This window comes from Anopheles maculipalpis, chromosome 2RL (assembly GCF_943734695.1).
Source record: "Anopheles maculipalpis chromosome 2RL, idAnoMacuDA_375_x, whole genome shotgun sequence".
Classification (NCBI taxonomy): Eukaryota; Metazoa; Arthropoda; class Insecta; order Diptera; family Culicidae; genus Anopheles; species Anopheles maculipalpis.
In genome coordinates, this window is record NC_064871.1 from 25,954,777 (window position 1) to 25,977,929 (window position 23,153).

General features: G+C 42.2%; 2 protein-coding genes across 5 annotated transcripts in view; both read right to left on the reverse strand.

The window, feature by feature from the left end:
• Nucleotides 1–10,049, reverse strand: part of LOC126556635 (tyrosine-protein phosphatase 10D) — a 240,056-nt gene extending 230,007 nt beyond the window's left edge. For all 4 annotated transcript variants that reach the window (XM_050212018.1, XM_050212019.1, XM_050212020.1 and 1 more), the window contains exon 1: nucleotides 9,783–10,049. In XM_050212018.1, the coding sequence (XP_050067975.1) occupies nucleotides 9,783–10,016 (234 nt within the window). In that variant the 5' untranslated portion in view covers nucleotides 10,017–10,049. The remainder of the gene's footprint in view (nucleotides 1–9,782) is intronic.
• LOC126558678 (pancreas transcription factor 1 subunit alpha) overlaps nucleotides 1–23,153 on the reverse strand; it is a 396,742-nt gene that overhangs the window by 18,308 nt on the left and 355,281 nt on the right. The gene's annotated exons all lie outside the window — the stretch shown is intronic.

The following is a 23,153-nucleotide window of genomic DNA, read 5'->3' on the forward strand; positions in this document are numbered from 1 at the left end:
TTGGCGGTATCCAATGCTTGGGTCTAGTACAAAGAACTCACAAAACAAATTATATCTAGACGCGATTTTCTTTTCAAGCTAGACGAAGAATTTGCCAAAGAGTACGTTGAAAATAAGAGCGCCAACGCTAACTTCCCTGCGTCAGGTGCTGGAGGTTCTCGTCGGCACTGCCAGGTTCAAATGTCTTGTCACGAAAGCAAATGTACCAGCGAATGCTTCACATGCGATAGACCAGTACTAATACTGTTTCGTATGTATGCGTTTCATGTGCGTCAGGTTCTGATGCAGCAATGTACTTAGTTTGAAACCTAAAGATGTCTTATAGCTGCTTGAAATAATTAATCTAGGTGCTCGTTTTGCTTTCGAAGCTTTGTCTTCTTCTTTTGGCAATTTAAAGCTGTATTGACATCGAATTTTTGTAACGTTTCTAAAGGGAGTCACAGACGCCCTCGTAGACCCAAAAAACTTAGAACATAAGATTTTTTTATTATCATAAAAACCCTACTTATCACATGTTTGTTTAAATAATTTACATATAGTTCTTAGCCTAGATTTACTGTCGTTCAACTCTGTAAGGAATAATTGTAAGCGTTCATCACTAAAAGTCCTATAATTTTATATTAGTGTAAAGAAAACTGGTTGATATCTTTGGTTGGGCAGTTGAAACGATCAAACTATTACCTTAATTCGATTTTTAAATTATTGATTGAGTTGCTAACAAAGCTTTATTATACCTAATTATGATGTTTATGAATTATTTTACCACAAGAAACCCTTCGGTAATAATAAACATGTTTTCATAACGTATGGGACAAAGTTGTCCCATATGGCGGATCTTGTAAGGTTGACAAGCCCGGCGGTTCTAGTGTTAACAACCATCAGACAGATTATTCCCTTATTCCAAAAACTGCGCTACTAGTGTAGAGATTTATAAAGTCCAAACGAACGCCGTAAACAACTAAACTGATGGAGAATAATTAATCAAGCTGTCACAATTGAAATGATTTATTAATGAGAAGCCAAGCACCAAGCGAAAGGACGCTATGGGAAAAATGTACGGTAACGACGTCTATGGGGTACTGGAAGTGGATCATTTCGTCACATCGCAGTTATGGCTATTGGAAATGTGTTGTAATAATTATACAATTGTAACAACGAAAGCGAAGAATTACAGCATGAAGGCAAGAAGCTGTAAATATCCGCTAATTTAGACTCTTTTCAATCCAAACTCAATTCGTCAGAGGTACAAAGCTATTTCATATTAGCTATTGGGAAACACTTGGAACCCTCTTCCATTGGCCTAAGGAAAACGGAAAGAACCGGAACAAAATATAAGCAGTTTTGCTCTTTGAGCATTTTCCACCTAGGGGAATTCACATCTGTGACGCTTCCCACAACACGTCATTGTTATGCGTTCTGTAAACATTTACGTTTGTTTCGGTGAGGGAAACACTAATCAAAACCAAACCACAAGCAACAAAAGTAAGATGTGGAAGTAAGTTCGATTTTTCCGGCGAGATGAAGCAATGATGTTTCTTCAAACGTGCTGAAGATCATGTAAAGAAAAAACATGCCACAGGGGCATCAATCCCAAACAAACCGACCGATTGAAGTGTCCCAATGCATGCATTCGGTGTTAAACCTATCAAGGGATTTTTTCTATAGCTTAAGGGTAAGATCAAAGGGTACCACCACATATCATCAATTGCTAAATATGTTATTTTTATTCTTCAAACGAAAATAGTAGACTAATTGCTGCTTAAAGTAGAGTCAAATTCAATAGCTTACAGCATTTATGCTGTTAAACATAACGAACATAATAAGTTTATTGTAAGAAAAAGTCTGTTTAAAAATCTCCTTTCCATGCCCTTGTCATTAATCACATAATACTGCGATCATATCGATCTTTCAAACAGTTCACAGAGCAGAATACTCTTTTGCAGGCTGGAGACAAATCGACAACGGCAACGGCAGATCCTCCAAAAATGCCGGGAGGACCAGATCCCTACGCACCACCTGTTCTTTGACTTCAAGGCGGCCTATGATACCATAGATCGGACCGAACTATGGGACACCATGCAGCAGTACGGAAGCTGGTACGGCTGCTAAATGCCACTATGGACGGAGTGCAGTGCAAGAATCTCACCGGGATCTGAGGCAAGATGGCGGACTCTCCTGTTTGTTGTTCAACTTATTTGTTGTTGCCAATGGATTTATATTGAGAATCAATGCGACAAAGACCAAATACCTGCTGCCCGGAGACTGTGACCGTGATGGAACCCGACTCGGAAGCAGAGTATCAGTTGACGGCGGCGATCTCGAGGTGGTAGAGGAGTTCTGCTACCTTGGTACGATCGTGGAATCTTGGACTATGCTGACGGAGGACGCCAATGCACTCGCCATTTTCGAACGGCGGGTGCTAAGGTCTATCTTTGGCGGTGCTGATAAGGAGCTGTTTCGCGGTGCTGATATCCTGACGGTAGTCAAAGCCGGTAGGATAAGTTGGCTGGGACACGTGATGAGGATGCCGGACTCATGCCCCACCAAGAAGGCGCTCGTCAGCGACCCGTTTGGCACGAGGCGTAGAGGAGCACAGCGAGCTGATTGGCTGGATCAAGTAGAGTGTAACCTGTAGGAGATCGGATGCAGCCGGGGATGGAGGACTGCAGTCCTAGACCGAGACAGGCCATGTCGACACGACGAAGAAGGTCATGCCGGCCATCGAAATGGCTTACTAGACTGCCGATACCACGTATGGGGGACGATCCGGATGGGATTTGAATCCCGGTCATGCATTTTGAAGACCGTCGCCGCAGTCTCCGTTAAATATAGAGATCATAATAAATAAATAAATAATTTTAGATAAAAAATAAATAAATTAAATTTAATAAAAAAAGTCTGTATAAAAACCTCCTTTCCATGCCCTTGTCATCAGTCACTAAATACTGCCATCATACCAATTTTTTAAACAGTTCACATAGCATTCAATGATCGCACAGTATTTGTGAGAGCCAGTTATGCGTATCCGAAGCAAAGAGCATACCTCTCCTGCATAATAGTGCATAACAAGGGCTCGATCGTTTGATGGGAAGTAATCAATCAACGTGCAAGTACGATCAGACCTTGTTTTTTTGTGGATCACAGTACAAACTATGCGTAACATGATAAATTAACACAACAGTATTGTTTAGCTGAGAAAGTGAATAGAAAATGCACTATTGCACACATACTACAGCGTAATAGTGAGTAACACCAGTCTACTTACAGGGTGTTCAATAAGTTCGAATACAACTTTTCATCGGTTTGTAGTTGTGCACTCTGTGTATTCTGTGTATTCATATTTTTGTCAGCTTTAGTATCATGTATAGGCTAAACGCTGCATGTGGTATCGAATAACTGTCACTTAGTTTGTAAACACTGTACTCGATGAAAGAGTACCGCGATCATTTAGTAAAATTGTTTGTGGGAGGTGAGCAGCCCGGCGACTTTTATTTTTACTACCATCCGTCGGTACCGGGAGATGGGCTCGACCAAGGTTTCCAACAAGACGACGAAGGACCTAGGGTACAAGCCGTACGAGAAACGTAAAGTACATGGAGTAATGGAGGCTCCAAAGCAGAACATCCAGGACAGATACAAATTGATTCTTTCGCGGCACACAGATCAGGAGTTTGTGTTTTCCAATGAAAAACTTTTCGTTTTGGAACAGTCGCACAATGTTCAAAATGATTGACTGTGGGCGGCGATGTTGGCCAGCGTCCCCCTGTTCCAGAATGCCGCGTCGGTGATGGTTTTGGGGGGCCGTATCCAGGCGTGGGAAGCTAACACTGGTTTTTATTGAGAAAAATGTCAAAATTAACGCCGCGTACTACAAAACCGAGGTTCTGGCGAAGGTAGTGGCTCCGGCACTTCAGGATCTCTACGGGAAAGATCCTTACATTTTCCAATAAGACTACGCTCCGGCCCACAGGGCGAATATCGTCCAACCGTGGTGTCAAGAGATTTTAACAGGATTTCTAGATAAGATGTTATGGCCAGCCAGTTCCCCGGATCTCAATCCCCTTGGTTGCTATGTATAGTCAAACATGCTGGCCAAGCAAAGCGAGCATAAAGTGAACACAGTCGATCAATTCATGAACGTTATTTCCAAGATCTAGGACGAAATGCCGATGGAACAGGTGCGTGCCGCGTGCGATTCGTTTGAGAAACGTCTCCAGCTCGTGATAAAGTACAAAGGTAAAGTGCTCCCTCCCAATATGCCAAAAAGATAGTAAATAAACATGGCTTCCAGAAAAAAAAATATTCGAAAAATTATATCTTATGTTTACATTGTTTGAGCTCGTTTTTAAAGTGTATTCGAATATATTGAACACCCTGTACACTAATAATTGATCCCACCAAGAAACTGCAGCATGTTTGCCACCAAAGAAGGGGCAGACACAGATTTATCTCCCGCACACATGATCGAACGCTGTGCAGGCGATCGGCAAAATCCGTACCGCGATGTTTTTGTCGCATGCGTGGCAGCAGGTTTAGGTAGGTAACGTTTTGCCCCGATGCCCCGATGCTAATGTTTATTTCTTTTTCATTTCTTTATTATTCGAAATGTCTTACGCAGCAGCTATATAGCAGTCTGGGGTGGTTTAAAGTTAGACGCGCCATTGGCCACCACCAACTTTCGCCAGCTCGAAGTGCACCGGCGTTCCGAAGTCCGAACGGATAAGCTTTCGCGCTTGGTAAACAAATCGTTACAGAAATCGTAATTATCAGAGCTTCTTTGCCGCTTTGCATGATGTGTCGTTAAACTTACGTTATTACAGATTTGGGACGTTAGAGAATTTTATACTTAATGCCTACCTTTTAGTACCATTCTGATTTCTATTATTCAGAACCTTGGTAAAGCACTTCGAGGTATACGAGATTGACATTTATAATAAATAAATACATAAATATTGAAGTACGGTACCATTCACGCATCGTGTCTTACTCTCTCGCGGCGCTTGTCCATTTGTGACACACATGGACGAACTTTGGAAACAACAAAACATAACCATCATGTGCCTAAATACAGTGCATCAAGTGTTGTCTCCAGGGATTGTCGTCAGTTGGGGTATTGAACACTCTGTAACGAATAACAACAACAAAAAAAGAGCCACAACAACCGCGGATAAACCGGTCCCTCGCGGCACTATTCGGCGATGTGGCGGCTGTGGTTGACCTTCGCAAAGAGAAAACAGTGCCGCGACCATGTGTGTGTGTGTGTGTAGCTGTATGTATGTATGCAAGCACACCACATCACCATAGGGATGATAATTCCTCCATTAAGCCGTTGGTCGACTCGGTTTGACTCTGTGGGGGGAGGTGGGGGGGGGGGGTTGATTAAAATAACCGAGCGTAGGAAAGAGAAAGCGCACGGCGTCGAAAAAGGAAGAGCTGCTTGCATGCTACCAACCAGAGGGCCAGAGCTGGTCCTAGGTGGGGTTGTGCGTGTGGCAAAAGTTTACAATCCCGTCACCATGGAGTAGTGGAGCCAGCAAAATGAGTAACAACAACCGAAACATACATTCCATACAGTCGCGCTGCTGTAAAATGAACAAAACAAACTACGGGTTTTAGCTTTTAGCCCAAAAACTGACCGAACAGTTGTGCAAGCAGCCGAAGGCAACTCGTAACTTGTTGCACTGTGATATTCGTGCCAGTTATTTGTTGCAATGTGGAGAACCTTTGAAAGCTACTGAAAATGTACATCAGCCTGACAGTGGTTGCGTGGAAAATGTAGCCAAAAGTAGTAGCTTTCTGTGCCGTGCATGTGCCTAAGAAGGGTAATTATGCTTTTTTATGACACTAGCAGCACTAGTGAGCAAAGCAGTGGACTAGAATTGATTTATTTTTGGACATGAACAATGTGGTGAGCAAAGCTTAATGCACTTTGTTCGAACAGGGTTTGTTGGTGGCAGTAATTCACAACAGACACACCTGCCTGTTTACGGCAGCACTTCCCCGAGCAGTTCTTTAGGGCACACCTCTTTTTCCGATCAGGTTCACGGTAATGCGATGCCATCACGTACAGGCATGTGGTAGGATTGGTTTTATGGACAAAAAATTACACGAAAAAAAAGTGTGTGGCGAATCATACGACTGAAGGTAAGTAATATTTAGTAAAAATGGAATGCATAGTTTTGAGATTTTTTTTGTAATAAATTAATAATAATAATAAGATAAAAGACATCAAAAGTGACTGGTTATTAGGTAAAATATATTTCACAATATTTTAAAACATAAAATATGAACAAAATAAATGTTTCAAAAAAGGAAACAAATTGACATTACAAAAACGACAATTTAAAAAACATTGAAACAAACTATTGCCCTGTTCGAAAGAGAAATACTAAATCGATTGATTGCGAAAACTCTAACCCAAATGGAAGTTTGCAGTATCGAAACATCACTCACACGCTCGCACAGATCGTTAAAACGATGCAAGGCCATGGACGGTAAGCGGTCATTTCCAACGGCGCTCGAACCGCGTTCGCACAATTTGTGGGCCGAAGCGCGTTCGATGGCTTCTGCGGCTATTTCCACCCATCGCACACCACCCAGGTAGAAACGAATGTTTGGCCAAAGCTCCAGCGGCCTTATGCAGACAGGTCTACACCACGATGGTTAACGGCCAATTGTTGCACAGTGGCTGCTACTACTAAAACAGCAACTACTACTGCTGTTGCTAGACGCTCCATCGTGGACTTTGTGAGCTGATGTGATAGCTCGTAGCTCAGATTGAGCCATGCAACCAGGGCCGGGTTTTTTGCAGGCAGACGATCCGGAGCATTTGTGCGATACGAACAATCAGCATCCGAGTGGGCCACCCACTCCTATCTAAGAAAGAAACACCTAGCCATAGTGATTGACGTTGTTTTCTCGTTGTTTGTTCATTCCACACCGTGCCGCTGTGGGACAACAATACAAATCAAAGCGCACGCGGACGTACGTTCGTCCGTCTAGGACGGGTTGGCGGGTTCGGGAATGTTTTCAATTTGTTTGTTTTATGTACTGTTACATACCAGCGTTACAATGCAACGCCACATCTAGCGAAACGCATGCAGCTAGGAAGAGTGAATAGAAGAAGCAGCCGAAGAGTTAGTTACCGGTGCCATTTTTGATACTGTGGAAAACCTGATGCTAACCGTCAACCTGGCGGAGAGGCCATTTCATCATCAAATATTCAGCAAATTTTTTTCAGTGCCGTAATTTTTCATCGCAGATATGAAGCAGTGTTTTATGAGATTTTTTTAACCACTCCAGGCTGTTGTCCAATAGCAACAGCCTTTGTTGAGGGATAGAAGATACAAAAGAAGTGATTTTAAACAAACAATACAATTTATCTGTAGGCAAGTGTGAATATTTAATGTAACTACGCTTTCACCGCGCGTTTTTCTAGATAAACATTGCCATTTCAGGAAAAGCACAGTTTTAACAACCCCAGTGATTAATTAAAATTTATTTAAAGCGAGATTTAAAATAAAACAGTCAGTTTTTCGATGTCAACTTTCGATGATGTCATGTTTCTATAATTTTAGGCATTGTAACCATTTTTGCCATAAAATACTTTGTTGCTGCTTGCATTAAACTCAGCTGTAGCTTCCAAGCAATGTAATCTTGTAAAGAGAATAAATTTTCAAGCATTGAATATTTAGCAAGCGGAACAATGCAACGCACTAACCTGTGCCATTAACTTTTGTTCACTCAAAAGCCAGATTATGAGTACGTTTGTGATTATTTTATGATAATATTTTTGTTTTGTTGTAAAAAAAAATAAAATTTATCAATACGGCTGCTTCGAGAGGTACAATCCGTTCCTCTCGAAATAAGAAAAAAAATTACAAACATACTTCTTAGATGCATTGACCGATAACAATTGATAAAAATCAATAGATGTTGATGCAAATAAAAAACTAGGAAAAATAACCAGGTATATAAAATTCAGCTCGATTACTACCTTCATTGCATCTCTTTCCCGGTTAGGTCAACGGCAGTTAGATGGGGCTAAAACTGTCTTCAATGTCAGCTGCTACTTTTGGCTTTAGAATAATTGAAGAAGGACCTTAGATAGAAATGCCCTAAAAGTTATGTTGGGCTATCAGAGCTGATCGAAGGTGTCCTGACTGATGATATTCATTATACACAAACGCGTTCAACCGCACATTTTGAGTGACTTTCATAAGGACAATTTTGTCCCAGCCATGAACAGAGAGTTCAGGAGTATTACTGCCCTTTTTTTTTGCAGGATATTCAGGATTAAAGTTTCGCTTATTTTTATATTATAAGTTCGCACCTTATTCCGCAATAGAAGTTTTCCTCTTTAACCAGTTATGGGAAGATGCTGTTAAGTGTTTTGGTCATAACTGCTCCAAATCAAATGATATAGTTTTAATATTTCGTTTTCATACAACTCAATGGATTCAAAAGACGATAATATGTTGGATGAATTGCTAGGACACAGATCCATCAAATAAAAAACCCCTTTTTCATATACCATTTGTCACCAATCCACCGGTCTCATTGGCACTAACAAAAAATGAAACTCGTACAATAGTTCATTGATCACCACCCGAGGGTGGTCCTGGCCTGGCCAGTTGATTAAATTTCAATTTCTATGGTTTGACAACAATATCGACTGCCAACCCCCAATTGGAAAGCTAGACAGCGATAACAGAGTGTTGGAATTGGACCAAGTCCAGTAGCATCATCATCATCATAGGCTGGCACAGGCGCCAGCCAACAGTTGGTCGCTCGGTTCAATCGGAGAACGCTTCTAGCATCCTTATCAATTGGGACACAAGGATTAGTATAATCTCCTGGATGCCACAAGTTCACACGAACGTATGCAAACGAAAATAAGAACCAACCGAGAGGTAAAGAGGTGTGCGGAAGTGTGGACCGGCTGTTTATCTAATACTCAGCAGGCCATCTGTTTTGCGATCTAATCAGGGATGAAATGAAGCCATGGTCACTATGTATCAATTTCAATAAAGCACCGATCAATAGAATTTGATAAGCTTCAATATGTTGCCCATCATGAGAATGATTGGGGGAGGGACCGTATTCTGCCAATTGCTGGCACCGCTTCGTCAATCGCAAATTGATTGATTCCACAATAGCAGTTTAAACATTTAAGTGTTTAAATTGATACTTTGTTTAGAAAAAGAAAATCCCTCCATTTGAAGTGAAAAGTAAACGAAACTAAAGCATCTTAAAAACCAACCGAATGTGAGATAATATCATTGGCTTGTGTAGTCTCCTCCCCTACGGAAACTAACCAACAAACAACACTACTTTCTTAAGATTTACGATCACTTTCGGTATCTTTGGCGTCGAGTGTCGGGCCCTGTTGATGGTGGCACGCGCCACCAACGGTTAACTGAAACCTACCCGCCATATATCAAAAACTCGATACAATTTATGATACCAATGTCACGCAAAGATAAGCTCGGGAGAAACTGAAGTGAATTGCCACTTTTACTTGCTGTTACTTGCTTCGACAACGCTGTCGGTGCGGACCGAAATGATCCTCTTGTAATCGACCTTCGTATTTAATATTTTATTTGAAACAAAATATTGTTTTTATTTTCTAATGTTACAAGACGACCTGGTCCCGATGGGAAACGGTCAGACAGACATGAATGAATGAATTAAGGGCCATTACATTTTTCACAACACCGACTCCAAACTTCAGACCAGACGAGAATGCAACTTTCGAATCGCTGCAAATCGCTAGTTCTTACCTGTGCTAGCAGCAGGAGAAGAAAAGTCGAATGGAACAGCTCGCGTGCCCCAAGGGCGGAAGTCAATATACTGCTGCTACCCGTCGGTGCCAGTTTCCGTCGCCCCAAGCGTCTATGTTCTTCGCTTTTCCTGCTCCGTATGGCTCCCGGTCCGGACCGTTCCGGTTGTTTATCGTTATGCTGCATCGTCGGCGGTTGCATCTTTTTTCTCCTTTCCAGCGTCGTTGATTGCATCTTGTTTACATAGGAGCAAACACACTTACACACTCACACACGAACATACAGCACAGCACTTACGCACATAAAGCACGCGTGGGGAGGATATGTGACGAGCGGTAGTGTGGTGTAGTAGCAGCGATGATGTTGTCTAATTTTCCTTGTACGCGAGATTTCCCCGTGGTGCCGGCGTTGCACCCGGGTGAAAATGGAGAGATGAAAATTAATTCGTGTGTGGTTGACTTTTTGTTTGCCTTTGGTTTGAAATTTATTTTTAGCACTTCCGTAGCCAAGCAGCTTCGCGGGCCGTCCCACTATTGCAGTAGGCAATGATATTCGGCGTCGAGAAATACTCATACATAAATACACATACACACGAACAGATGCACACAAATGCGCCCTCCTTCAACACACAAACCAGATGCGTGAAAGCAGCAGCACAATTTCTTCTCACAGGATGAGACGACCAATCTTTGGTCCACAGAACAACAAATCACATTTGCACTTGACGGCTAGTCCCTTCGGGGAAAATGCCAAGCAAAAACGATGGAAAACTAAGGTAACCCCCTGCAACGAACCGGGATAGCATTCAAGACACGGCGCACAGCCCGTGAATAACGTATCACGGGCTACTTTGATTGCAAATAGAATAACCGATAGGGGTTGATAAAAAAATGAAGGAAATCGGACTTAAACCCCGTATTGCACAAATTCGATTTTATAAATCAAATTTAAAGGAATTTATTTTACTTCCTTTTTTTTACATCAACACCATCACTATTAGCTGCATTAGAATCACACCAAAAACACCAGACCACTTCTTCCGGTGAATAATTTTGCACCAATTTTCTTCCAGCAAACACGTTGTCGTAAAACACTTTTTCACAAACATTATTAGCACGGTACGCAGCAGTAAAGCAGCATTTTACGCATTTTTCCACCAGCTTCCCATGGTAAGGGACACATATACAAACACAAAGACACTAAACACACATACACACACACAATAGGACACGCTGGAAAGCTTAACTACTCGCTCGCAGACACGCAGGGAATGTGTGAATGGGTCGCACCAGGCCCAGGTCACAGGCCCTTTCCTTCGACGAAAGACCCGATTTCCTGCGCTAGAGCCTAATGTGGGTCATTTCGGCATTGTGTGCCTAAGAGTGTGGCGCCACCTGAGCACCAGGAGAGAACCCTGTAAAGCATAAAACGGCACCATAAGTAATCGCAACTTCCTAATAGATTGTGAGCATATACAGTGCAAGGAAATGGTGGAAAGGGTGGATGATACGAATGGAAACATTTTAATGAATGATACGGAAAGAAAACTTTTTGCCTTTATCGGTTTCCATCGTGGTAAGTATGAAGAACATAACAAATAAACATGCTAAACATAGCAGCTACCCAGTGAGGCCATTTTCAAAAATTGTTTCAAAGTCTTTGTTTTCCAACCCGAAAGCGAAGAGAATGTGAATGTGTGCACTTCCGGGTTGTCATGCTACCAATTTTCCCGAGCATGCTGTGATGAGGATTTTCAGGATTCAATGCGTTCTCTTTTCCACCTCACTGCACCACACCATTCATAAGGCCCACTCTCTCTCTCTCTCTTTCTGTGCATGCTCTCAGCTTGAATTTTTTTTTTATTTCTTTTTCGCTTCACGCACACTTTCACACCCCTTCTTCGCTCTCGCCTACACCGTCCTGCTTTTGCAGACTCTCTTGCACCCTCGGCACAAATGTTTTTTTTTCTTTATCATGTATTTTCCTTTCGCTTTCCTTTACTTCAAACATTACAGCCACAGATTTTTAGTTTCTTGTTTCCTTCGCCCAGCCACACGCGACACTAATTCATTTGGCTTAGGCGACGTCATCCCACGTCGAGATCGCCTAAAAAGTAGCGCTGCCTGCGTTGCTACTGGCAACAACAATGGAATGCTGTTTTACATTTGGCTGGGGCGAAACCAGATTGCGCGCACCGTGTCCCGGGCATTGCACAGCATCCCGCGAATTATCACAACCGAACTGGTGGAATTTAGTACGACAGCACTTCGATTGCACTCGTACACTGTATCGGGGTTTAGTTTTGAAACTCGAATCGCTACATTATAAAGCGGAAAGTAATTAAAAAAAGGCTAATAAAAAACACACCGTCGGATGTCAGTAGCACCAGCGGACAACACGAAATCCACCTATCTCGATTGGAAGGGAATCGAAAAATGCTGATGTTGACGCGAGCGCGAGCGACTCCTACACTGTCACCTGCAACAATAACAAACAAAAGCATCAACTTGAGGGAACGTAAATGCGATACGGCCCTACGGTTCTTGAATCACATGCCACTGACATAAAATTTTGACAGTTGTGTTCAATACAAAGTCGTATGGTATTTAGTGTTTTCAACGTAATTGTAAGCGTAAAACAACTATATTTTCGTCAATTTTGACATTAAAACAATTGCACCATTTAATATAGTGGATTTCAATGTCCAATATTTACTCCTTTATCAAAATTGAATGAACCTATTCTAAACCTGCTGAACCATAATTGATAGCAACCTTCATCCATGACACATGCACTTGTCGTCAATTCGTGTTGATTGCAAACCTGCGCATGCTGTGAACTAAGGTCAGCCCGGCGGTCATCTAACTGACATTGAGCAAATTATATTTCGGATGAGATTTTTTAGCCATTTCATCAGTTTTACTGGCAAGAGCAAATGTAAAACAAAAGTAAATGGATGAATATTTGACTTGGTTGCTATGAATATTGTGAAACCGATGAAATTCTCAATAGATAAACGAATTGCAACCATTGCATCATAAAATAACAAACGGGTCATTCGAGCCCTTGCTTCCTTTAGTTCAAATGAGACCACATCCCATTCAACAAGAGTAGACGTCATCGCACTAGCTATATACAATTGTTTTGTTTTGATATTGAGTCCGTGTTTTCGTAGATAAAATAAAAAACCAACAAGGATTTTGAACTGAAATGAACTTAGAACTTATACACAATTAGTAGTAGCGAGGAGAGGCTACATGAATCATCATCCTGTGAGTGTTTCGAGTTTTTCGGTAATTGAACTGAATGTAAATCTTTTCTTTGCAGGTTTTAAATAAAAAACCTGAATCTATAAGGATAATCGACCCTCTCAACGACGGCATCGCAAACCATAAACATTGTTCCTTAGTGTACTGATGGAGGTACATGAACGAAGGAAATTAAGTAAAATTTACCGAGCACTCACGGTGAATCATGGCGACCCTGGGACTGAGGGTAAAATCTTCCGGTGCGCGGAACTGAATATCCAGCTAAGGATACAAACAAGTACATAAAGCCAGTAAACAGCAGGTCCTATCGAACAAAGAATAAAAAGCTATAACCGAAGAAGCGAATTTTTGAAATAATAATATCTGATTCTCCTAACCCTCCTAATCTATGTCCACGGCCGATCTGTTCATTTGACTTGAATTGACGTTTACTCCTCAAAATCAGTGGAGGGATTTAATCTTCATTTTGTCTTTACGGCGGCTGACTTACTTGCTCATAATTAAACTAAACCTAAGGGGTAGGAACGAACGATGGTTCAGGGAGAAAACGCGGAAATAACAGATGAGAGAAAGCATAGGATCGACATCGAGCCCGGAATGCAGCAAGAGAGGAATTAAATTAGAATAAATAGGCTACAAGATAGGGAAAGAGACGAAAGAATCTGTGGAGAGGATCTTTGTTACCAAACTGCATACGACGCACTAGCAACAGATACAGGAGGACGGTAGCGTAGAGAACGGGACGAATCATACAGGTTAATAGAGAAAAAATAGGAGTTACGACAGACAGCTAGATTCAATAAGATAGAGTCAATGCATGTTGCTTGAGCCTGGGTTCAACGAGGTTCAAGTGAGTCAAGTCCAAAAAGCTGTAGCCTATGAATTCTCTTTACACTCTTTCAAATCTGAGGATTGAAAAGGAAACTGCAAACTCTGATATCGGTCTGACTAGACTGCAGTACAGAGGTTTGAAACATATAGGATCTGAAAAATCAGATCCAATGCGGAGAAGACAGAACCAAATGTGCAATACTTATGCCTTACTTACAGCTTTGTCATAGCGCAAATAAAATTAAAGCCTAGAATATGATCTACAGAGATCCGTTGAATGGACTTCGGGTTTCCTTTCTGAAAAAAAATCCCGTATAACTCTTACAGTGCCCTGAAATGTGCTTTTGACATATATGTATAATGGTACTCACTACGGGCCTGATCCTGAGCTACATTAAAAAATACTCATGAATATCATTATTCCTGAGACAAATGATCCGAAAAATCATCTACACTATGTGAATCAGGAAAGCATTTAATCTTTATTCAACTTGCTTCAAAATATCTAAAAGAAAAGCTTAAACAGTTCCAAATAATACGATGTTTGGGGCATGCGATGAAGATTCCAGACTTATGTCCCTCAAGGAAGGTGCTCATCAGAGGCCGTTGCAGCAAGAGGCGAGAAGAAGCAAGATTTAATTAGATAAAGTGAACTAAAACTGAGCAATACTCTTTAAATATTGTAACATTCGATATAAAAATGGAAAGTGTTTTGCAACAACCTGCTCCAATTGCTCCGCGTAGCACAGCGTGGCTTTGGTTTCTCTTTCCTTCTCTTCTCCTTTTTGTCCTTCTCTTCTCCTTCTTTTGCTTTGCTCTACCATTACCATTTTCCCGACATGTCATCTGCCAATGATCTCCGAGTGCGAATATAATATGACCCAAGCATTGCAAGTACAATACGACGACGACCCCACCCGAACTCGAACCCAGGCAGCAGGATCACAGGCGCATGCACTACAATTTCACACTCGTGGCGCCGTTTATCATTGTTTGGTGCCTCAGCTTAGTGGTACCAGTACCGGAAGCAGACATTCAATGTCTGCCACCCTGGTAAAATTACACACCTCTAGGCAAGGGCGTTCAAATTTCTTTGAACTATGGCTTCGATTTCGTCGTAGCCATTGGTCATCGGGCGAACAAACAAAACTCTCTCCGATCCAGCACTCAAAATGCCAGCTATGGCTATGACCGATCATAAGCGATCGATGTACAGTGCGGAAGTGGCACCGCAGCATGGTATACAGCAAATGGATCAGCAAGGATCGGCGAACTGGGCAAATGGGTGTGATCATGCAGAGTTAGAGCAGCAAATAACAAACCTTTCACGCTGGGTGGAATTGGTAATTGTTGTAAGGAAATGAATTATAGCACAGCACAATAAGCATGTCACACTGATTGGCATGATCGATTTAGGATGTTTCATGTTTTTTTTTGTTTTCGACAAAGGAAAAGAATTGATTCGATTGTTCTTGTTAATGTTCATAAGCAAGTCGATGTTCATTGCAGTTTTTAAATACACGAGAAAAGTCGATAATGGTGTGACAGTTACTCAGTCCTTTGTTTGGTGTAATAATATTTAGTGAATTATTGGACTTTTCTTTCACCGTGTGTATCGTTCTGTGATTAGGCCACCCTTACCCAACATGCCATTTGAACGCACACAGTAATCACACGTTGCAGTTTTTATTGAGTCGTCGATCGCGCACATCCATCCATGTGCGATGTGTGCGATGATTGAAAAAAAAAGCAACCCGCTCACTGACCAACTAACTTGCACAGCACTCACTATTGGTGCAGCTGTGATGCATAAAACTGTCGTTACCTGCGGTCGGGAATATCGCCCCGCAGCACATCGGCTGAAACACGATCGAATAATGCAATAATGTAAACGCTTCCCCGACGATGAAACTGGACGACGCAACGCAACACGTTTCGGTTGTGATTTCCAATTCATTGCTGGATCTTTTTTTTCTACTTTTTTCCAGTCAAGACGGTGGGCTGGGATGTGATGCGAGGTTCGTAGCTCCGATAGTTGAAAATGCTAAATCGATAATATGATGTAAGCGAACTGCGCCGATCGCGCCCAAACGCACAAAAGGGAAGTTTAAAAATTGCACCAATTTTTGCGATTGACAGATTTATCGATCGTTTTTTTTCTGTTGCTTTTGGTACGATCACAACGCAATGGAAAACGATTGGTGGGTCATTTGTTTGCTAAACGTTGCCAGCATGCGTAAAAGGTATGATCGTGCGATGATCGTGTGCTTTTTTTTTGGTACGAGGTGCCGGAATAAGTGAGGGCATAGGGAGGTGAAATAGATAGAAGGTACGAATGTCGATCAATGAAATAAATATTCAATGTTTACGAATCAGCTAAGTTATTTTAAGAACAGTAAATTTCACAAAAGATCACAAGTTTTTAGGTTATAGAGAACAAAAAAGTTAATCAAAATTAATTAGGCAATGATCTTGTAACGTTTTGGTGTTTTCCCTTGTATTATGAAAAAAAATAATCAGCAAATCCAAATCATCTAATCAACAATGGCCCCAAAATTCAAAAGGCAACGAAAACAAAAGTGCCTCCGAACAAGCATTGTGAAATGATCCAAGGTTAGAATATGAGTGTGAACCCGGCTACCAAATAAATATTGTGATTAAAAAAGTGTATCAGTGTCTCTCTCACAACCAAAAACAAAACCGACTCAACAATTGGAAGCTTCAATAGACACCTTCATTCACTAGCTGTTTGGTGTACTGGTCAAGTCCAAATCTTTAGTTCGAAACTGTTATTGAAACCATCAATAGCTTTATTAGTTTACGAGAGATCTCACAGTATTTTACAGCGACCAAAAATGATGACTTTACTAGCCACACGATGATTACAAACACTCTCCCACCCGTTTGAAATGGATTGAGCTTTTGAGGGAAACAAATTCATCCCCTTAACTAGTACAAATAAAAATAATCCCTCGCATCACTAGAGCCATCCGTCCCTCCCTCTTCACAACTGTTTGACACGTAATTATATCGCCCCAAATTTCAGCATTTTATTGTTGCTAGCGTGTTATGCAGCGTAGATGCGGCATTTTCTTCCCGAAGTAGCACGTTACCGCACTGGCCGTTTTAGTGCCGCCCTGCTAAAAGTAAAGGCAACAACAACGCTGGACTGTTATTAGAAAATAATCTACCACGTTGCGGGCAGATTCCACGCAAAAATGTGCTGTACACGCACGCGCCCGATCGTGCTACACCCGCTGCACGATTGCCAAACTGGACCTGGTTTGCACCATCGGATCTGCTACTGATTTAAACCTCCTACCGAACACAGCCACACACGACTCTGTGTGTGTGGTTTGTGGTTTTTTCCCCTCGTGCGGTGATGCTCTCAACAAGACAAAACATCGAAACGATTTACCAAACGATTGCACCGCCAGCAAAATTCAAACAGCGCACGACAAAAGACTGCAACGCGGCGACAAGCAACGAAACGCAACACGGTGTAACATAAGCTCCCGTTTTGCGTCTTATGTGTGCAGGGGGGTGGGGGAGGGGGGGGGTGCTTCGGTTTTCTTCCATTTTATCCTTTTCGGCGGTAAAGTGAAGGTGCAGGTGGAAGATGGCCGAGTAAGCCGTCTGCACCGCAAAAACTGGTGGGTGCCCCCTTTTTTTTGTGAAAGAAAGTAAACTTTCGATTTCATTCGGTATCGGTTGAGCAGTGCAAGTAGTAGAGGAGACAAAATTAGTGCAAGGAATGCTAATAAAATGCAACCAATGTAGATGTCCAGCGGGTGATACGGAAAACGGGAAACGATACGACTGTTTGTACATTTACCTGCTACCCATTACATTGCCACTGAGCCGTATCGTCGTGAGCGCCTTTTGCTACTTATCTGATGTGTTTTAAATGTTTGTTAAAGATACGATGAGAAAAAAAAAGATACAAGAAGATATGTTAAGAAGAGATGAATACAGCGGAAGAATGTGTGAAACACAATGTTTCTTTCTCTTAAGCCTTACTTATTGCACGTTTGCGGCAGCCGGCCAATAGGTGGTGGAATTGAAACCGAAATCCGAAAGCTAACCAACGGGCAATTGTATCCGTCCGGCATTGAGTACCCGTGTAACGACGTGACGTGGAAGTGACGGCATCCCGGTTTTGCTTGCACCGCTCTGGCACGGTTTGTTTGGTGGTAAGCATTAAAATGTCACGCCGAAGGTCGATCCAGTTTTTAAACCACCGAGCAGTAGAGCGCTGAATGATCCCTATGCCAATGGTCCTCTCGATTGGTGTGTGTTAATGCGCGATCGTTTCCTTACGCTGTCCCCCCGCTAGACAGAAGCGGAAACGTAATGAGCTAGGTCCGGTTGCGATCGTGGTAATTGGATGAAATTTCCACTGAGAACACTACCGCGCATGACGCGCCGACCGTAGAATGGGCCATGGCCGGGTCAAGAGCGAAACACATGAATGCCGGGTGTTTTTTCGGGAAATGTTCTTGGCGTTAGGTTTATTGGTATATTGGACGGGAAATTGGTAGTGTATATAATTTTAGAGACCATTCATTGTGCATGGGCAGGTCGAAGGACAAACGTCGAAGCATTGGCCAATGAAAATAATTTAATTGCAAATATAATTCAAAACTATAATTTGTGCTACTTTAAAATACCTACTACAAATATATTCTATTATTACAAATCTGTGAAATGTAAAATTTTGCAGATTTTGTTCTGACCAAACGATACTATTTTTTGTTAATTATTTAAACGCCACTCACTTGCGCCTTGCGGTGTTAATGCCATGTGAATGGAGGGCTCGGCTCAGATCATAATATTACCTTAAAGCGGATGTTTTGGTATGCTAGACAATTGATACCTCTAGAAAGAGATAGAAGGAGAGAGAGAGAATAATAATAGGGAGAGATAGAACGAGAAAGAGAGTCCCCAGGGCTATGAAAGGCAAACAGGTTCCAAACAAGGCTCCTTACCGTTAAAGGATACTACAGGACGTTCGGGGTAATTTTGACAGTTACATTTTTGTTTATAACTCGTGATCGAGTTGGCATAGGAAAACAAGCAATACGTCATTCGACAGCTAAAAGTGTACGGAACAAGCAGCGAAAACATCCCGTGATAAAAAAAATGCCAGAAAAGAGTACATTGTGGAAGTGAATCACATGCATCATGATGATCCGCGCCGGACGCGACAACCGCCGAACAACCGGTGGCTGGCTTACTGCCCGGCGAACGTGCCACGGGTGCCGCAAACCAAGTTCCCCCAGACGGTGATGGTGTTTTCCTGCGTGTCATCGGAAGGGGACGTGATGCCGCCCCACTTTTTCGAGCAGGGGCTGAGGCTGAACGCGGCCGGGTACATTTACATGCTGGACACCGTCGTAAAGCTTTGGATCACGAGAGTGGCCAACGGCAGACCGTACGTATTCCAGCAGGATTCCGCTCCGTGCCATGCAGCCTCCAAAACGATAAAGTGGTTGGCGGTAAATTTCAAGACTTCACCGCGCCGAATGTGTGGCCTCCCAGCTCCCCGGATCTTAATCCAATGGATTATTTCGTGTGGGGCGCGGTGGAACGGGACACTAACCGAACCTCCAGCAACACCAAGGCGGAGCTCAGGTCCGTTTTCGCGGCCCTACCCCGCGAAACTGTCGCCAGGGCTTGTTCCCGGTTCCGGAGACGGGTGGAGGCCGTAATAGAAGCCGAGGGTGGATATTTCGAATAAAATGAATAAAATACATGGTAAGCTACTATTTCTAAAACAAAAAAAATTTCCCCGATAATTAATTTTGCCATAATTTTTTTTTCTTTCTCCGTAGGTGACTGTCAAAATTATCCCGAACGCCCTGTATATCTCGAGTGAGAGTCAAAGCATGATCCAATACTTTCTTAATAATTAGAATATTATTTTTAAAAAATTTTCTGCCTTTTTTTACTTCTTCTTCTTGGCTTAACGACCTACTAAGTCGCGCCGGCCATCGAATGGTTTACTAGACTTGCCACGTAGTTTAATAGTCTGTCGTGGGCGCCCTTGTTCTTATTGTTTTTAAATTCGCAGCATCATTATCATTAATTTGAAGATAAATTTATATATTTTTTATACTTTATCTATTCATGGAAGACATTATATAAATTGTTAAGATCTGCACCTATTTTGCTCCCTCATGCATCATCACAGCATTGTTGATGCAGAGACCTACAGACTCTCTATTTTGGCCTTTGAACACGCACATACACACGGCAGCACACCACTTGATACATATTCTCAGGCGACAAAACACACACACTTTTTTTTCTAGCCATACTCAGTGCCTGATCTAAAAATCATCCCCTTTTCATCAAGAGTATTGCAGATAAAGGGAGGGTGCTTTGTGTCCCAAAAAAAAACAGCAGCAGCAAATACTAAAACCAAACAAAACGCCTCGCCTCACGCTTCCCTCCTTTTCCTGCCCCATTTCATGGCAGCATAGTGCGCAAATGCACTCAATTCACGCCACCGGTGAGCCACGAACGCGCGCTCCCGTTGGGAGTGCACCATTTGAATTGAACAATGGAAGTGTGCGCTTGTTTGTTGCAAAATTAATGCATATCACAGCTCGGCGGAGGTCATGTGAACGAATTGCAGCCCACCTCGAAGAGTGACTCGACGACCAGAATGGTGACTTAATTCGACTATTCGCTCGAGTATGTTCCACCACGTTGTGCCATATCACCGAAGCGGGAGGTTACTCCGCTCGCGCACCTTATGATTTCTCGCCGGAAAACTCACCCACCAAACCGCACTAAATGTTACAATCATTTCTGCTACTCCGTGCAGCTAACGCGCCCGCAGCGAGCAGCAGCCTCCGCGTTGGCCGTTTGTCAAGATGCCACACGGTGTGAGGACAGTTTGACCCTTTATTTGGTGTACGGCGGGCAGGGTTCTTGGTGGCAACCATAGGCCACCGAACTAGTTGCACCATATTTGCCCTTCACCGGTACTGATTTACGGTGGTGATAGTGTAATGCTGCTGTGGCACTGGGTCTGTCCACCAAAGTCGGTCGAGCACCTTGGCGAACTTCCCAAAAATCGGACCCCAAAAGGGCGAGGTAACGAGGTTTCGGGCAGTGCGAATCTTAACTGGTGCACTTTAAAAATTATCAATTCATCGGCCCATTTTATTTGAATGGTCGTATATTTGCATACTTTTTGCGCCGGCGGTTGCGGTTTTCTCCTGCAGGCTTGCGGTACCGCACAGCCAAGGCAAACTAAATTCTTAACCACCAGCAGGCACTTAGGCATAGGTCGCTGGTGTAAGTGTTGATGAGGCAATCAAAGTGTAGAAGGAAGCATTGCGATATAACGTTTGATGCATTGGTGCAGCATGTTTGCCTCGTTCTTAACAAAGGCTCAAATGGAGTTTAGGAGCAACAGCAAAATGCCACTCTTGATTGAGGTGAACTGTGCAGTCTTTGTTGTCGTTTTGTTCAAAACCATTGGGGTACAGTTTTTCCAATATCTGGATCACCTTTAAAATTTCATCTGTTCCGACTCCTATGGAAGGAAGATACTCACAATGGATAGTTTTTAAATAGTTCCGGTATTAAGGTTACGGTAGATTAAGTCATGAAAAATTTCCTTCCCAACTTCCCAAATGGGAAAATTTCTTTCGCTTAGAATTGGCTGGAAGCTTTGCAGTTTAATATCATTATTAGTTAATTAAAAAAGACATGATATTCAACCACTTCCATATTTTCCTGATCAGACAGTTTCCTGAGACAGGGGAAGCAATAAACAGCGTCACCGGAACGTGAAGGCATCGTAATAGAAAATAAAATCATTACCCGTTAAGCAAATAGCACCGAATAATGAAGGCAACGAGGTTTTCGAGTCGTTCGACCAGTTTGAACAATTTTTCTTTTACAGGAAGAAAGTTCAGAAACGAAAAAAGTATGATGAAAAGTATGGATCATCACTAAAGGCATTTACGATCACTTGTTTGAATGTAAGGCACACAAAAAAGACAATTTTATATAATTTTTGCCAAAATTTCCATTCACTGGGCACACAAACTTGGTAGTTCTGCATCAAATTCTACAAACTAACAACATTCCAGGACAGACGACGAAGAAACTAGGAGCGATAATTTTCACGCATTCTGGCCACTAAGTTTTAATTAATTTTGGGGCCACTACTAGGCACCTACTGTTGCGTCATTCCATGCCCAAGCTAAACCGAAAACCTTTCATAATTTCTCCCCAACAGAGTGAAATTCGACCGGATCTGAACGGTGTAAAGAAAGTCGGTTTTCAGAGTAACAAAGTAAAAATAAATCGTCCGGCAATGCTTGGTGCTTGCGGTGTTTGATGATGCTTAATGTTGAACGCAAAGCTTTGCGTGCCAGCGTGTGATACAATGAGATTTCTCGTACCATACGTCCAGTACCTGCTACATCACACTGTCCAGACTAGGAATTGGTTAGTCAATGTGGCTAAAACGGCAGGCAAACCCTGGCAAACGGTGCTAATGAATGCACTTATGCAAAGTTGTGAGGTTTTTATTGTTACACTTACCCACATCACCGCTTGCCGGCTTAATGATGAATTTGGTGGCGTCAAAGAGGTTGGTTTGTTAAGGTGTTCCCTAGAAAAGAGAGAAAAAAAAAAAAGATTTAACTGTTTTCTGGGAGTTCTTGCAAATCCAAGCAAATTTTACAACGCAAATGGCGCCATATGTAGGTAGAAAAATTTAAACAAAATTGTCCCAAACTCTTAAGTGAAAAGTAAATGTGAAACCATGGTTTTGATTTACATGCTCCAATGCTTGCGGATTCTTCTTAGCTGCTTAGTGATGATGATCTTTCTAAGTAATTATTATTTTTTTTTTTTGGGAAATGCCTCAAGATATCTACATCTTGTGTTCGCTCTGCTTTTGCCTTTGCTCAGAAATGTGTACAAAAAACAAAATTGCAAACCAATCCAATGTCTTCTTACGCCAGAGAGAAATTTTTCGAAGACTAAAAGGAAACAAAATGAAACCACAATTCAATCACAACATTGTTCAAATTCCTGTTGCTGGTTTTTGCACCAAAATGCTACTGTTACGAACAAGACAATTTAATCATTGTGGTGTTCGACCAGTGATAGCAGTAATTAACACTCTGGTAAAACTATCGTCATCATCTCCAGCAATCCTTTTCCCCGTGGCACTCTTTCTTTGATCTCCAGGGTCCTGATCAGTATGAGATACGAGAAACACTGTCATACTGGATCCGTG